Source organism: Mytilus trossulus, chromosome 2 (assembly GCF_036588685.1).
Source record: "Mytilus trossulus isolate FHL-02 chromosome 2, PNRI_Mtr1.1.1.hap1, whole genome shotgun sequence".
NCBI lineage: Eukaryota > Metazoa > Mollusca > Bivalvia > Mytilida > Mytilidae > Mytilus > Mytilus trossulus.
This window is the reverse complement of record NC_086374.1, coordinates 43,070,721-43,089,800: the sequence shown is the minus strand read 5'-3', so window position 1 is coordinate 43,089,800 and position 19,080 is coordinate 43,070,721. Positions and strand designations below refer to the sequence as shown.

The window sequence follows — 19,080 nt, the reverse complement described above, 5'->3', positions numbered from 1 at the left end:
GTCGACGTCTTTACATTCAATTCATTATAAATTATTGTATAAAAGATGTGAATACTTATTCGTCATTTGTGATAGGAGCATTACCTTCGAGATATGAACAATTAAAATGAACGGGTTTTTTATTATTTTGGTCCAATAACAATATTGGTTTATATAGAAAGACACATGGCTGCGTTTGGTTGAAATCACATCATGAGAGTAAACTTCCAGTAGTTATGTAAATGCTACCACTGTGCGGGATTTTCTCGCTGCGTTCAAGACCCATTGGTGGAATTCGGCTGTTGTCTGCACTTTCGTCAGGATTTTGTCTCTTTGACATATTCCCCATTTCCATTTTCAATCTTATTACCTCTTTCAGACCTCATTCAATAAAACATAATTGCATCATACTATGTACTTTTGCAAATGCTTACATATTCTACAAGCCTAACATTTTACTAAAAAATAAAGGTTCAATTGTAATAAAAGTTTTATGTGTTTTCGTATAAATAAGGAATTAATATGTGTTAAAGGTTGGTTTAAGCGATCTTATAATGTGCACCTTTAGACAGCTGTGCTATTTTATATAAAGGAATCCTATAAAACTGTATCTATAGAATGTTAATCGTCGAAAATAACAGTAAATAGTTTTTGATAATTCTAGTGTATGCAAACAAGGGTAAAACATTTATTGAAATATAGTAAATAAAAAAGAACAACCCAGAAACGCAGTTTGTTATGTCTCAAAAGAAGCGGAACGTTTGGAAAAAAGCTGACATGACTTCCCGACAAACATTGATAGCACTCTCACAATAACTGTTCTCTTTTCCAAAAAATTATGTCATATAAAAACTTTTTTGTGGAGATCTGGTCTCGGCAATGTTATGAATAGGAAAGCCTAATTGTTATGCTTATAATATAAATTTGCTCTTTGTGCATTAATTTTCATAACGTAAAAGTCATTCCCCTTTTCTCAGTTAAAGTTAAGTTGAAATCCAAAATGTAGCTAAAAGCATGAATCAGAAAAGGGTATTTAAGATAAAACTAACCATAAGTAAAAGTCATGTAAGTATGAGTGCATGTGATTTATCATATATTTGGATATTTATACAGGCGGGAATCTATTTTCTATTATTTTTCGTTCGAAAAAAAAAGATATCCTGTCTGAACAATATTTGGGCTTTTAACAATCGTAAATTGAAATTGGCAAAGTGATTAGCATTCCATTATTAGTCCCGTTATTTTCGTTTCTCATTCGACTTACACCGAACTGGAAATCTTTTACTAAATTACTTACACAATGTTTGGATTGTTAACAGAAAGGAAATAATTGAAGAGATGTCCCACACAGTTTTCATATTGGCATGTCGATGGATTTGAAACCGATGCATTTCAATACGACATATCATTTTGTCTCAGGTTCATTACATTTCTTTTCTCGTGTTGGTGTTCACAGTTTAATCATTAACGATAAACGTTGATATATGACTTATAGATCTAGTCTAATATTCAGCTTCCGATAAATTCTTATTTAAGTATATTTACTATTTCAAAGTTTTTAGAAATAAATAAAATATTTAAATTATCCACTAACGACTCCTAACTTACACCGCCTAATTAAACCATTTAATATTTTCCACAATTTGAAAAAATAGTACTGTTTCCTTCAAAGCGACAACTTTCCAGTTTCCAATTTCCAAGTGTTATAAAATTAACAGAATGTAAATCGTTGAATATATTCGCAAACTCCGTCGTGTTCCGCATGATATTTTTTTTTATGTTTCAATTTTCCCATTTCTATCTCTATTCATTAAACTGTGGAACTAGTATGCAAACATTTGGCTAGATATAAAACATGGTTTGATTCCCCATTTTCTACATCAGAAAATGTATTGACCAGGACAGGGATATGACAGTTTAAATGTGTTTAAGCTATGTGATTTTGTTTTATCCAAGTTTTGACCAAGAAAATAATGATACTGGTATACATCATCAAGATACAGATTTGACAAATCATGTGTCTAATATGTTCTAATAAGGCTTTAGAGAAACAGAAAAATACGCATTGATTAACCATTCCGAAGCTCGATAATCGTTTATGTTATCATAAATTGACAACATTACTACCGAAGTTGTGATTGCATTTTACAGTAAAAAAAAAGAATGAATACGAAAACGGAATAAAATCCTCAAAAAAGCGGATAAACATGGTTTGGACATGGTCAAGGAATATTTAGGTAGTCTATTGGATATGGAAATAAAGAAGATGTTAATGATTGACATTTTGTTATTTTCAAGGCTGCTCAATAAAGAAATTAAAAGCCGTATAAATAAAACCCGATACTCCAAAGCAGGGCTCCAGTATAGGACAATTTAATTCCATAAGTTTGGTTTTTTTTTGTTGGCCTTAGAAATGTCAGTGATATAATTTTCAACGGAGTCTGGCAAGACATGTACAAATGTGACTATTCTAACCAACACGAATATACCTTATACGGAAATGTTCATACAGAAGTGTTCCTACATAAAGACACCCTATAGACACTCATCACGTCCATCAATTGGCCATTTTACAATTTGAAGAACCATGAGTAATTTCATTGTTCGTACCCCAAAATGAAAATAACGTCACGTCATTGGTTCATTTTTAATTGTTTATGACATTTTTAACCAATCACGACGTTTTGGTGTACACGTTTGAAAATATTACCAAGGATGCATTTGATTCTAAAACGGTGAATGGTACTTGGGTTCTTCTTGGCTATGATAATTATATGACGAGACCTTTAGATATTTCACGTTGACAGTTTTTCCTCAGGCTGTGCTATATATTCACAAAGGCACTACGGGTTAAAGTGTTATATAAGAGACCATATGGATATCCTATAATTGTTTATTTGAACGTTTTAGTTAATAACAAAACTATGAGCGTAAAAAAAAAGTTCCTGACATAAACAAACGACATGTTCCTGATTTTGAAAAAAGTAAAAACACAAAAATACCGAACTCCGAGGAAAATTCAAAAAGGAAAATCAAAAATCAAAAGGCAAAATCAAAAGTCCAAACACATCAAACGAATGGGTAACAACTGTCATATTCTACTTGGTACAGGCATTTTCTAATGAACAGATACCTAAAGAATGTGGCGCGGTTCCACGTTTTTGTATACGCTGAACCCTTCTCTAACTTGGGAAAGCAGTGTAACAACAAAAAATAAGAAAAACTGTAAAACTCAGTAACAATTTTTATAAAAAATTCTTACCGTTTGTTTTTCGGGAGAATTTGAGTTAAGAAATATACTATATATCTAAACTTGTATGTTCAACAAGTGTGTAAGCTTTTGTTACACATTTTATCATTATGATATTAAAAAAAAATCCGTTATTTTTGGCCTAATATTTGCGATGTTTATTTCAAATAATATCATGTTAAAAAACAATGTTCCTTTGTAGTTTTGTAAAAATCTTCCTTCCTACCAGTTAATTTTAAGCAAATATAATTAAAAAAAACCTGGATATTGCTAGAGCAGAAAAAAAGACAAACTTGGCAGTTGATGATCTTTAGATTCTATATTCTTGTTTAAAAGTGCTCGATCCACTCCTACTTAACAATTATGGATTAAATACTGCATATTTCCAACAGCTTTCATGACAGAAATAAATGTCAAAACCTCAACAGTTTATTGACATGATATGCATTTTTTATTGATATATAAAAGGTTAATTTGATCTCCTGAAGTCATATATACCAGTGGTTAAGAAGAGACGCCTTTAACATTTCTATCTGGATAGGCAAAAAGGAAACTTACAAATATGCTGTCTATATCATTTCTAGTGATTGGATATGGTATGTATTTATAAAGTGGTAGCTGAATTATAAATAGTCTTTTAACATTAGACTAATATTGAAAAAAAAACTTATTACATCATTTAGTAATTAGCACACTTAGGTGTTCGGTATGACGCACTGTTGATTAACATGTTGGCGATCGTTTTTATTATTGTTTATTGTGAATCAGAGTAGATGAATAACTTTCTTGGTATTTACGTGTGCCACTTTGTGGTCAAACATCGAACACGATTTCTTTATAACAATGTTTAATGGATTATCATAGTTTGCAAACTCCCCTAAATTTTAAATCAAAATGTAGCTCCTTTTATAAGACAATTTAACAAAATGGTCCAATGTGTCTTCCAAATTCACTCTTGTTTGTCATCGCATATTTCGTAGAAGACTCCTTATAGATTGCTCTAGACAGTCTCCAGTTTTATCTTTACCGGGCATTAGCTGTCCTTAATTGAAAAACATACAACAGCAGTTTGACTTATTCGCATTGACATTATTATATATAATTTGAGTATTACTAAAAGAAATTTACTCTTACTTGTTCATAAACATATCGACGGTCCCCTGCATATAACATGTTTATGAAACAATATCCTCTAAGTTCATTCAACTTCCCGCGATGCTGTTCCGTATAACTTATGTATTCTCAAACGATTGTCAGTGTCTTCAACTTCTAGGCGTCAATATATATTTTGTATTTTATAAAAAAAAAAAACGACGCGGAAAATACCGAAGAGACATTCAAATTCATAATTCGAATAAAAACTGACAGCCCCATGGCACAAATCGAAATGACGTTCTAATACACCAAACAATCCGTACGTGCAACACCTTCTACATGAATAAATTTTAAAACTTGTTCTCATTTTATTCATATGTAGTATGCTTCAAAATGTTTCAAAACGTTGTTGTTCAATGTCATAAAAAGTCCATATTTAGAATCATGTTACATATGTTTTGTACAAGTTTGAAGTATATGGTTGGTTTTACACATGACCGAAATATTTTACAATTATTATATCAATGAGTGGTATCAAGACGGATACATATGATTTGAAACAACGGGTATGTTAATACGGGTGAAACATTGACTCGTAACATGTGCCCCCTAAGATATGTATAAAAATAAAAAAGTTATCATTTCACTCAAATTTTTAAACACGTAGTCATATCTAAGGTTCTAAAGTTCTAAAGTTTACTTTATTTGTCTATCAATTTTCGGTATTTTTGTCAACAGTTTCGGTACTTATACATCTTTGGCTTTCAAATGTTTGGATTGGTTGGTTCCTGATGAAGGTAAACCAGAAAAGCGATTCGGACGCATTGAAATTATTAAACGCGTTGTTTTCAATTTCTTAAATCGTTTAATGTATCAACTTTTATGGAACTTAAACATATACTCACTGTATTTCAGGAAAAGTAATTTCTATCCTAAACTAAGAACTCAAAACTTCATATGATCATTTATAGACCTGCATGAGGAATTTTTCTTTAGAACGATAGTTCTTTCTTTTTAACAATCAACCCGGACGATTCAAATTTTCAAAGAAGGTCATTACTTTCCTGATGAAGTACAAACTTTTATTTACTTAAATATTGTATTTGTTTGATAGGTATCGTGTGGTGTTACCTTTTTAGGGTTACTTCTAAATATCTACATTGAGTAGGTTTAAGGCGAAACAATGCCTCGTTATTGGTCAGAAATACAACAATCTGCCATTGACACACATTTTATCGTTCAAAACAAATAATGTGAGGGTTTGTTAATGTTTCGCTACAATAGAGGGACAAAATGTGATATGAATGTAATGAAAAAACAATTAAAAACAAGTGCAGGATTGAACACATTCGTGTGGAGGCTTTTGCAAATTGGAATAATACTTTGACCAATGTATATTTGATTTCGTTTTTCGTTTTTCATGTTACATGTACATGTGTCACGATTTCATACTCTCTTCATACCAGTTCTCATCTGTTTACATCTGTATATCAGTTACACTCTATATAATGATCAATTGACCCAATATTCTTATATCTTGTTGAATAACAGCACGTATTTTAAAATGGGGAGGATGTATGATATGTTATTCTGATTCTGATTTGTTTTTAATAATTCTTATATGATTTGCATATCTATAAATACTTGAATTCGATTGGTCAATTCGAAATTTTCTCTTTACTACACTTCGATAAACCATGTTTCCGAGACTACTTTCGTAATCTATTCATGCGCGAAACACATGCTTACAGGGATCCCGGGATTTTCAGGGAATTGAGATTAAAAATCAAATTCAAAACAGTTGATTCAATTCTAATGCAAATATAACATAAACGAAATAATGCGTTACAGCTTCGTAAATGTATAAAATTAAGATTTAAATAAAATTTAGCGTATTAACGTCATAGCAAAACACAACGTTATACGAATGAAAACTTCCAAGCAAAAGATAATTTCGTTACTTGTACGCTTCAAATTCGGATAATATCTCATTAAAATGAAGTTGCTACTTCATTTTACATTCTGTTTCATTTATCGAACCTTTATGGATTTAAGAAAGTCAGTATGGCGGCCAACTCCTTAATAACGACGGGTCATTTGTGCATTTGATGTTACTTAAAGCCATTACACAAAAAATAATGAATATTTGACCCAAGCATTATAAGGATTAAACACATTTTTTCTAAAGGTTATTGATGTGTAAACATGGTCTCTTACTCACAAACTTAATACAAAAGTCCCTCGGAATTTTTTCAGTTCGTTAGTTTAATTCTATTATATACTGGGTCAATGCCACTGCTGGTGGACGTTTCGTCCCCGAGGGTATCACCTGCCCAGTAGTCAACACTTCGGTGTCAATGACATGAAAATCAATAATGTTGTCATTTTAATAAATTTCCTGTTACAAAACTTTGATTTTTTTCTAAAAACTAAGGATTTTCTTATCCCAGGCAAAGATTACCTTAGCCGTATTTGGCACAACTTTTTGGAATTTTGAATCCTCAATGCTCTTCAACTTTGTAATTGTTTAGCTGTATAAATATTTTGATATGAGCGTCACTGATGAGTCTTATGTAGACGAAACGCGCGTCTGGCGTACTCAATTATAATCCTATAAACTATTGTTACTTGATTTTGCCATGTAATTATGGACTTTCCGAATTGATTTTCCTCTAAGTTCAGTAATTTTTGTGATTTTACTTTTGGTACCTTTGATAACTATTGTTACTTGATTTTGCCATGTAATTATGGACTTTCCGAATTGATTTTCCTCTAAGTTCAGTAATTTTTGTGATTTTACTTTTTGTCAGACGGTTACTATGTTTATGTGTAAGGAATATGGCAATTGTTGACAAATAGTTCGTTCCCATATATGTTGGCATTTGTGTTTGTAGCATTTCAGTGTTTCTATTATTTCCTTTTACTGTTGACGAGTTTGTTTCAATTTTTGGTGTGCCACCCGGATTTGTTTTTGGCTTAATCGATTAATGACTTGAACAGCGATAAACTACTGTTTTCTTTATTTATCTTAGAAGGCAAGTTCGATAGGGGCAGATATCTTGCACTAGACCGTTGTAAACTGACATTGCATAGAATTGCACAACATTCTGTTTTTTAATCAAATATGTAACAATAAATAGATATAGTCTATAGACTAGTTTTAGAAATACATACAATTAAATGTAGATAGTATTGTGATATTATTTTTTATTATTATTATTTTGTAGCATTTGGATTAGCAGTTGGCGATGGCTACCCTGGTGTGACCTACAGTAAGATACAAAAATCAAATAAATCTTCTTTAATACAATATGTTCTTTTGTCGTACTAAAATGATAATTTTTCAATCCAAAAAATATTCACGACAATTTTTGTTTTGTTTAACGCTATTAAATAAAAGAAACTTTTGCGCTTTAACTTATACGATAATGTAGTTTTGAAACTGTCAAATGCACCTAAAATAAAAGCACATATTTGACAAACAAAAAGTAAAAATGGTTTGTATTAAATCATAAATAGTTTATGCAAGATAACTCGGCATGATAAGTATAAGGTTCTCAACAAACTTATATTGTGTAAAAGAAGGATTATCAAAAACGATTCAATAATCATGTATTTACATCAGAATGCATTGCCATGAATGACACGATGTAAGTCACTAGTAGAGCAGTTTCTGTTTATTCTACTAAAACACATAAGCGCATCCGCAGTTTTTGAATGTTTCCTGTCAAACAGGTTATTTTTATTAGTATTATTTTACAAACTGTTTTTTTTTGTGCTTTCCTCGTTTTCTTATTGGCAATGATATATTTATAGGATTTTCGTCGACCAATGAATGTTATTTATTGTTCTCTTTTCTGTTTCTTTTTCGTGAAGATTTTTTTTTTGCCACCATCATAAGGGAAAACTATATTGACATAATGCCAACATTCTCTTACCACTGTCTGTATAATTTCTTCAAATAACCGAATAAATAAAGAATAGTGCGTTATAACACCCAATCTATATGTTTATGACTCAGAAATATTTAAGTGCAATGTAATGTTTTACTAATTACCTACAACTGTCGATTTCAAGGGAACGTTTTTTTCTACCCTTTTTCGTAACCAGATGTAAAGTACTACGGTATGGTGGTATAACAACTGTTGCGGTCATTCAAATTCAAATCTAAGCATAACATGTAGCTTGTACAAAATACTTCATGGGTATCTTACGTTTTGGGTTTGTCATAAAAATGTTTTATGAATTGTTATAATAACATGGTCAGCGTGTCTTCGAATATTAAAACACTTAAAAAAATATATATTACACGAAAGAAAATTATAGATATAAAATACATAATAATTGAATGCTATTTGAAATGTTTAAAACAATATTGGTGTGACTTTTTTTAACTTATGTATTGTGTCAATAAAATATTTAATATGTATAAAAATAAAGCTATTAACCTATTTGCTAATAATTTTTCAGTTGAGTTTGGTCCTCCACCAAGTCCACCTAGTCCACCTAGTTCCGGCGGATACCATTCACCACCAAGCTCGTCTTCAAATTATGGTATACCTCCGCCACCACCTAATACCCCTGCAGGGTATGGTCTTCCAGCACCTGAGCCACCTAGTCCCCCTGTAGGATATGTTCTTCCACGAGGGCCTCCAAGTTTGCCTTCAGGATATGTAGCCCCGCGTGTGCCACCAAGTCAGCCTTCAGGATATGTGGCGCCGCGAGTGCCACCAAGTCAGCCTTCTGGTTATGTTGCGCCACGAGTTCCACCAAGTCAGCCTTCAGGATATGTTCCCCCACGAGTGCCACCAAGTCAGCCTTCAGGATATGTTCCCCCACGAGTTCCACCAAGTCAGCCGTCAGGGTATGTCCCCCCTCGAGTGCCACCAAGTCCGCCAGCAGGGTATATTCCTCCTCATTTTGCCCTACCAAGCAATGGACAACAATCATCAAGTGATACGTCATCTTCCGACTCCGGTATAGGTGGATCATTTATGAATCATCCTATGCTAAATAATTATCCATACTCTGACAACCTACCTCCAGTTGATTTTGACATCCCTGAGCCTGCCGATTATATAATGCCACCAAGAAGGAAGTACCTTGGAGGTTTGTAAATTCATAATCATAATTTGTATGATAGGATTTGTTTTTAAAAATACGACATACTTTTATATACCTTGTATTCCTTATACGTTTTATCCATTTAAAGTTTCTGCTTAAGAAACAATTTAAAAGTCAATTCTCAGATATCAGTTTTATCATTTGTAATGAAGAAAAGAGAAGGTATGACAAGGCTTGGATTTTGGTCTCTTGAATTCGAAAATCAAAACGCACTGTCAATCTTCCATATAACATTCATCAGAGGTTCATAAGGCATTAGTATTTCATATTTTTAAATTGTATTTTACATATTTCTTTTATAGTTGAACGCAAAACAGTCATTAAGCGTCATTTTGAGACCTCTTCAATAACATTTTCGTTTGTGCTACATCTTTACCAAAGAAGATATATTATAACAGACTTTTCTGTAAGATGTAAAGTATGTGTTAAATATCCTGTGGGCAAAGCTGTTAGTCATTTATATTTTGACCATATTATATGCGTATAAGTCGCATTAAACGACAAACGTATACACTTCGACATGACGTGACCTATATGTGCACATAAATGTCCAGAATATAAATATTAATCCATCCATTTAGCAATGAATTAAACTTATTTTTTTTAAAACTTGCATACATTGCATTTTTTTTTTCAAATTAAAGGACCAAATAATGGCTCTTAACATAAATGTAACTCCTCCCTTCGTCAAATTAGATAAGTTATAGTAACTCACCGTCTATAGTTGTAAGTTTTACAACAACAAAAACTGACTGATGTTGTTTTGATAAAGGGGAAAATGTAAACCTTGTTCACTTACAGAGCTTAAAACATCTTCAATGCATGATTGTACAACTTGTCCTTTTCTTTTACTTTGTAGGATCTGGCGGAAGAAGGAAAAGCGTGCCATCCTATTAATAAAGATGAGTTTTGAAAATTTAAAAAAAATAATCTAGGTTTCATAAAGATGTGTTTTGGATTTCGTTTGTATTGTTTGTCGTCGTTAGCATTTTAAAAAGGGAATTTATTAAAATATTTATACAACTCAACATAAAAATACATGAGACGAAATAAATGATAAAAACATTTCAAGGTCATTTATATCTCAAACGATGAGAATGATATCTTAACATCTTAACTACAAATATATTAAGATGCATGACCAGATGATGTTAAAAGTAGATGTAATATGCTCTTCCTTAGTTTTAGGATGATAATTATAAACTAAAATAAAAACAATGAAGACAGCATTTAAAGTAACAGAAACGTAAGATTAACTGATGACTTCACTTTCAGTGGAGTATCAGTTTTGATGTATAAATACGACGTCACGGCCTGTCAGATTTAAGTGTAGTCATTATTGTAAACCAGAACTGTTCTGCGAATTAAAATCTGCATTTGTACTGTGACTTTGATAAAATAAAAAAAATAAAACAAACGTGCCACAAATGTTTAACTGAATACTGATCCAATGCTTTCGAATTAAAATTAGTTTTTGTGTTAACTCGTCACAGTTTTTTTTTCATTTTTTCATTTGTGTAGCCTTTGCAGGGTTGTGTCTTTTCAATTAACTAGTATTTCTTGGTATTTTCATATTTGGCTGTTCATTATTCCTTAAAGGGATAATTCGCGATTTTTCACTTTTCATCTTATTATGTTCATAATACCATAAAAAAACATATTCACCAAGTTTTATTTTGATATGAAATCTAATAAAAAAGAAAATTGGGAATTATTAATTTTATTTTTTTAAACTTCCTGACTTATGTGACGTCGTTTAAGTCTTTGATGCATGCCGGGAGTGAAAATATCTCATTTAAGTCTTGTTCGTTAACCATCTAATAACGCGATTTAAAGCGCATCGACGACTTTTGGTGTATCTATTAACCAACGAAAAATAAGTGATAGCCATGCAACTTTTAAAATTAGATCGTGTGGATTTTTTAAAACGAATTTAATAATAAAAGTAAATCATACCATAGAACATTTTTATGATTATTTTTTCTAAAAATTCTTTAAAAAAACATATGAAACTGACATGATCGATAGTGTATTAAAAATACATGTTTGTATTCTGACCTTTTTGCTTCATTCCATCAATAATTTTCACTTGCTTGTACGGTGGAAACAATAAAATGTGTATTGTCTTGTGACACCTAAAGAATGTGGAATGCGTAGTTTAACTCAAGGTAATTAAAAGATTAGCATTATGTAATTCTAATCTTTTGATCCTCGTTCAGTGAAATCTAGGCGTCACGGTTCACTGGCATTTCAACAACATTTTTCGTATCAATTGTAAACGGGAGTCAGACAAAGTTTCAGACACATGAATGTAAAAAAAATAATAATTAAAATTAATTAACGGGAATAATAAGATCGCACAATAACTGGATAGCTGTTGTATATTTTTATATTTTGCATAAGATCACTTTAAATGAATTATGACTTTTGGTTACTTTAGTAACGATAAATTACTGAATTATTTTAATTGAAGTATTTATAAATAAAAATAGCCTTCTAGACACAAGTTTATGAACAAAAAATTGTACTATTTCAAATTAGGATCGGCAGCCTTAAATATTTCAAACAGATCATTAACAATTGCAATTATATATTTTAGTCCATCCAAAGTGATCTTTAATTACCTATTTATATTTAGGAATTAATGTGCTCATCAAAATATTTTAAATCTCACAACACATGAATACTTCAGATATTTGAAAAAAGATGTTTTAAAAAATTGACAGGAAATTAAAGGATCTAATTGGAATGGAGTCAACAAATTACGAACAGATATGCTTTTCAAGTGTGAAAAAACATCATCAAAATTTATACATAATTGGGAATGTCCTTCTTAAAATACTCTTCGTCTCACACCGTTACTGTATATAATACTTTAGCTATTTGACCAACGATGTATTTAAAAAAAATGAACGAATTAATTGTCATCTTTCCCTATTTTTTAATGTAATTATAAGTCTGTTTCAACTGGCAAGAATACCACTAAAGCGGACAAGCAGTTTATTCTTTAAATTGCTGTCATTGAATATCAAGAGAGAAAATAAATCCCGAAATTGATTTGAAACTTTGATACTCTATAGTTTTCCTGGAAAATATTTACATCCCTCGGTATTAGTGTACTTCCAGTTGCGTATATATTACATGCATGTCGGAACAATTGTGATGATGACGAATTTCTTCCTTTTTTCGAGAACAATCTAATTGATATATAAATGTCCATAGCGTCGATGAGCCAAATAAAGTTTTATATCGACCTGTATTTAAATCTCTTCTTCTTCTTTTTCTTCTTTTTGATATACAATAGTCTATCGACATTTGATGATAACATACTGTTGGCATACGTGGACTTGTCATTTTACAAAACATGTGTTCTATGTATACATGTATATATTTTAATTTGCGCCATAGTTCCGTAACTTATAATCCAGGCGTATATACGAATGGTCGACAAGTGCGTACATTTTTTAAATCAATATTTCTGGCCTTCACCATTGACAACGAGTATATATTACATTTTACCAAATTTATCCTTGGAAAAAATACGTATATAGATTTTAATTTCATCAAATCTGTTTGGGTTTTTTTTCGTATTATTTATATTTTCATAGATAATTTTCTTTTCACCAGAAATGTTATTCATAAACAAGCGTATGAGTTTAGTAATATCACTTTCGGACACGCAAGATAGAGATGTATATTATACATATAATAGTTCAAAATGGAAAGTTATAAGTGATCGGCCGTGTACACTTATCAAAACACTAAGAAGTGAAACGACGCATGAATTTGCAAACTCGACAGGAAATCGCTTGAATACCTGGACGTGTCACCTCACACCCCCTACAATAGCTTATGGAGTAATACCTTTAGCCATGCGGGTGATCAGTGGAGCGAAGATCCTAATTTATTTGAATAAAGTTTTTTATATAAAAGAATTATGAACTAATTAGATTTCCGAAGACAATTCAAGTTTCACGGAAGACTTATTTATGATTTGAAATTTTGACTTTTTCACTAATTCCTATATTATCAGTCTAAAAATAACAGATCATGGCATAAAAAAAAGAAAATTTTCCGTATGAAATTAGTTAACAAGTCGGATAAAACAACCGTACGATTGACGAGATATCGACACGCAATTACGACTACATCGGGTTACTGTAGTTTTGGTCCTTAGACATATCGTGACTGCAAATCGGACAAGGTGACAAAATGGCCGACCGCAGAGAATTGATACTCTTAATTTAAAATCGATGGTGATTTCTTATCTAGCAGAATAAAACTTTAATATCTATGAACTTGAGCATTTTTATACAGAATAAACATGATATCAATTTTTGATTTTTTTGCGAAGTTTCCCTTTAAGTCCCGTTTAGTTTTCTAATTGATTTCATAGGGAAATGTAGATTTGAATATAGTAGTGTAAGTAAGATAAAATGTTATTAACAGGTTGTTGATAATTCGGAAATGTAGCGAGCAGCCTAGTACAACTCGTCTAGTATTTCGTTTCCATCTGAACGAATACCTGTTAATTACCTGTTAATTACCTGTTATGATACTCATCAAAAATCAAACAGTTTCTGTGATGTTACACACAGAATACAGAAAGTCAATGTAGAAAGTAAACATACTTGAACTGATAATGTTATTCGAATGCACTAAGAACGATCTTAAAAACACTTTTACTCCGTAAACTTTGAAATTTATATCCTAGAAAGACGAAGGTCAATTCTCTAATTTCAACATCTCATTGACATTTCAAAAGAAGGGTTTCCAAGTAGAAACGGAAATTTGATTTAGGGCTTCGAGTGAATAGTAAAGGCTTTGAATTTAAGTAACGAAGTAAGAATTGATTTTCTATTTTATTTTTTCACATTGACATTTAATAGCATTTGTAGTAAAATAATCTGATGTGAGGAAGAGCAGATCTAAGAAGTTCGTCTGATTTGATATTTTAATAAAGCACGATACTGGACTTACTAGAGAAAAAAAATTGTAAGACTTAACTAGTTAGATCACCATCTTTTAACGATTCGATTTGTTGTTGTTGTAAAAGTTAGAATTTAAACTCTTGCATTTCATAAAAGAGGTGACACAGTTGAATTTAAAAACAAAAAAAACACAATCAGATTTCAACTTGTCTTTCATTCGAACAAAATTATATATACTATTGATGTGTTTTGGTTTTAATGTTTGGTTCCAATTTGCTTTGGTTTGTTTACTTTGTTTTCATTTCTTGACACAAAAAAATCCTTGACTGTTAGCTATACGTTTTTGTTTTATTGGCTATTCCACATTTAATGAGGTTTTGTATTCAAAACTGTTGGTTAACCCGAAGAAACATTAATTGTAATGCGCATCTGAGCAGTGAACTTTATATCAATAACTTCCATTTGGTCAAACCTATGCTGGTTGACTGTTAATCTCCGAGAATATCACCATCCAGTATATAGTACTTAAGAACTTGCATGACATTACGGATATTGATTTTTTAAGGATAGATTTTTTTTTTTATTTTGGAAATTATTTTCATATTTCCATCATTCATAGTTCGGATTCTTGTAATAAAAAGCATTGTCTAACATGTCGATTAAAATATCATTTGGGCATTTAAAAAGCTTGAAGTAAAATCAAGCATTGAAATTTAAAACAAAATACTTACGTATATTTGAACCATATATTATGACAACCAGAAAAAAACAGAAAAAAACATAATGTGTATCCGTGCAAGAGTTAAATTACTAGTATGTAATTTGGCATTAAAATGAAGGTCACCATTGAGCAACAGCGGATCTATTACGTCATAGAGAGAACCTCTCACCTTTCAAAGAGAGCTCTAGTATCCCAATAAAAGCGATAGAAGTAAACCGCTGTTCAATAGTCATAAATTTATAAAACGAACACAAATCTGATCAGAAACCAAAACCGACGAAAAACATATTAAGTGTAAGACAAAAACGACTATTTGCTAACAACTGCGATATTCCTGACTTGGTACGGAAATTTGAGGAAAACAAATGATGAGCTGTACTCTTGCTTATATGACAATGTTAACTATACCGCTAAAATGACAACATTACGTTACAGGAATACAGTACAAATAAACATAAGAACACACAGGACAGAAAAGAAAACATAAAAAACATATAAGTACATATTTATGCGATTTGTGAAAGGGAAAGCTGAAAATTCAAACATTGGGAGCAACAATATGTTTACTTGATAATCGTTTTATAAGTAATTGAAGTAGCTATTTCTGTGTTTATACATCTGCACATGAACGAAAGATTACGTGCATATCTTTCATGACATTGGTTAATAATTAAATCTGATTTATTTTACAAAAACGATATTACACTCAGGGTTACACGTACTTACCAGTGCTTTCTACTTCAATCTTAGTAAAGGTCCCTTTTTGAAGAATATTTTTATTTTATTTAGAGTAAATAAAATGTCATAAAATACAAAAAAAATGCAATTTTCGCAGTCTGTCTATAATCAGCTGTTAGGTTCGTTTTGGAATCAGCCGATTTTAGTCAGATTGATATCTTCGGTCACAGACGGTACAAAAAAAGAAGTAAAACATAGATGATATGTCAGTGATATCTTGTGAGTTCTTTGTGCACTAAAGACTAATGTAATATTGGAGAATCATCTACATCAATGGGTTTTAAGTTGCTTTTTCATTCCACTTTAAAAGCTGAAAGCGTTTTGATTGAAAGTTATTCTTTGTTATTTCGATTTTCCAGTTAATCACACAAGAGAAGTTCTATTTTAGGATTTAATAAATTGTTGATCATTAAGATGACATGACAAAACGAATGTTGTTCGATTTTAATTGGCCTAATATAAAAAGTTACAGCAGGACATCTCCTGGCAAATTAATGTACATCAAAAACATCATGAATCACTTAAACGAAATCCTTGCAATTAAAAAAATGTAAATAGAAGTATTAGATAATCCTGACTGTTTCTTTTCTTAAAGTTCAGAGGACTATTATACGAATAAACAGTCTTAAAGGTAAATGTCAAATCATACTCCAAGTTTGCAGATTTAGGCAAAGAACTAGACCGAATGTGTACTGCTGTTGTATAATATATTTTAATGTTGGGCCTCAACGTATTGCAAGTGGATAAACAACGAAGAAAGAGTTATTTGGCAATTGAATACATTTGGTTGCTTATAAGCACAACTGACATAGCACAAGGTTTTTTAAGTCGTTTAATACATTTAAAAATATGAACATTAAGTTTTTCATTTGAATCATTGAATCAAAGTATACCGTGTTTATATTTCATTACGCAAAAAGTGTTTCGTCCAAATAAAATTCATTCGAAGGTGAAATCGAAAAAAAAATGAAGTCTGCATACATTACGTATTCAAGCAGCAACGAAAACAAAAAACAAACCAAAGAGAATGGCATTATTTGGCTATGAATGGTGGTATGGCCCTAGTGTAGAAAGATTTATTTGCTTTGATGATGATGTTGACATGGGTTTAACATCTTGTGGCAATTATAACATACATAAAGATTAGTAATAAACCATGTTCATACCATACGATATGAAAATGGACCCTGTTTTGTACAAAATCGACATGCTGAACCAGATTTGTAACGTGTTAGTTCACAATTAAACATACGCTGGCTGACATGTCAAACAATCGGGACCTTTTATTCTGACTCAAAGTCGACCACGCTTTGCTCTTTCTCCTAAATGCGACATCTTAAGACGTAGAAAATACTAATTTTCAAGTCTTTGGTATTGACCCAGCATGGAATCGGATACAACTAATTCCTTTACCCGAGGCAAGCACGATATCACCAAGTTGGTTCCTAACTAGTGCCTCAATAAACCTAAAATAACCAAAAAAAACGAACCCAGCGGAAAACCTAAGACGGAAAGTCCCTCAGCATATGGTAAAATAAAAAGCTCAAACTAATCAAACGAATGGATGACAGCTGGCATATTCGGGTCTTGGTACAAACAATTTCTTATATAGAAAATGGTGGATCAATTATGTTTAACACTATAAACAGAACACAACTGCATCTATGATAGGTTATGTCCGTTACAGAGGGATGAGTACAAGTATGTTGTATTATTCATCAGGTTAGGAATGTGTGGGCTTCAGTCATAAAACGGCGATTACGTTTTACATGTAAACCTTCATATAAGACAGTATTTTTAAATCCCAGTCATTTCGAAACTGTCGCTGAGAAACCATCTAAAATTTTATAAATCCATTTCGGCGACAAGTATAAAAATAAAACATCTGCTCCTACTAGCCAGACAAATAAAACACTAGAAACTCATTACAACTGTCAACGGTTTCCATAAAAACTCTCATTCATTCTTATTAGAACTAGCGATATTAATGCTGATGGACATTTATTGCTAGATAAACACTTACGTCGGGATTGCTATAAGTAGTAGGATATTTTGTAAACTGTAGCTTAGGCTTATTGTAGATTCCCCCGATTATTTATTGTTATTTTATGCGAAAAACAAAAGAACAATGTCAAGTTGTACTGATATAAACGACCATACAAAATTGTGTTATTATTTTTTATATGGTATTCTAGAAACACGGGTCGTGTTCATTGAAATTGGCTCTCTATCGCTGATTATTCCATTTAGGGGAAGTTACTGTAGAAAATGCAAACTTAAGTTTGATCCCTACATGTGACATTTGTTAACTCACTTAAGAGATAAACAGTAAATAAGTTTAAAGTCAGGAAGTTTTAGTTAAAATTAATAGACAATGACTCCTTGAAAAAATGATCAATAGTTTGAACATAACAGAGACATCACAGAAATATATTAGAAGTTCACAAAACCACAAATTACTAAAATTTGTCATGTGTTTTTCTCGAAGAACATTGTCTTTACCTATAGCAAATATACCACATACTTAAAGTTATAGTAGAGTAACTATATAATCTTAATTTTATAAATTTGAGAATGGAAATGAGATAGTGTTTTTCTTTTTAAAATCAATCTAATACAATGCTCATATGAGCGGTTACCTTAGTACATTTCATCTGTTTCGTTATAATGGTTTGATTTTAAATGCTTCCTGATAAAAGTTAGGCATTGGTGTGCTAAACTATACAGTATGTGTGTGTGGCACTCAAACACTTCCGTGCAAAAGAACAAATGTTGCTTGTTCCATCGACGAATAAACTGTTTGCACTTACAGTACAGACAGTGACACAGTTTTTCCTTACAAAAATGAACGTTAAATCTTTACAGTTGATATATGGATTTTTTTCATATTTGTTTTTTTAGTATATACTTTTTTCAAATTTTGATAACATTATTACTCGCTCCACTATATTTATTACAGTTATCAATTAAGTCTGCTTTGTTTGCCTGATAAAATTCAGTATTGATTCACATAAAATAAAAAACACGTAAAATTGTGTAGTTGATTTATAAATCAATTATTTGTACAAATATAACCCTTTTCAAATATTCCTACTCAGCAAATTTGCATGTTTAAAGAAAGCTTGAGCGACATACGATATGAAATACAGTGATATTATGTAATGTACTGTTCGATGTATTTGTTTAAAGCAAAAAAAGTGTAGATAATAACCTAAGAATGAAAATAAAAATCATCTTTAAAT

At 31.3% G+C, this 19,080-nt stretch overlaps 1 protein-coding gene across 1 annotated transcript; it reads left to right on the top strand.

Annotated features, from left to right (window-relative positions):
• Positions 1-3,746: 3,746 nt before the first annotated feature.
• LOC134705149 (uncharacterized) lies at positions 3,747-10,450 on the top strand. The gene is made up of 4 exons (XM_063563901.1): positions 3,747-3,825; positions 7,552-7,596; positions 8,795-9,433; positions 10,308-10,450. The coding sequence occupies exons 1-4, from the start codon at positions 3,792-3,794 to the stop codon at positions 10,343-10,345; spliced, it is 756 nt and encodes a 251-aa protein (XP_063419971.1). The 5' UTR covers positions 3,747-3,791; the 3' UTR covers positions 10,346-10,450.
• The last annotated feature ends 8,630 nt before the right edge of the window (positions 10,451-19,080 follow it).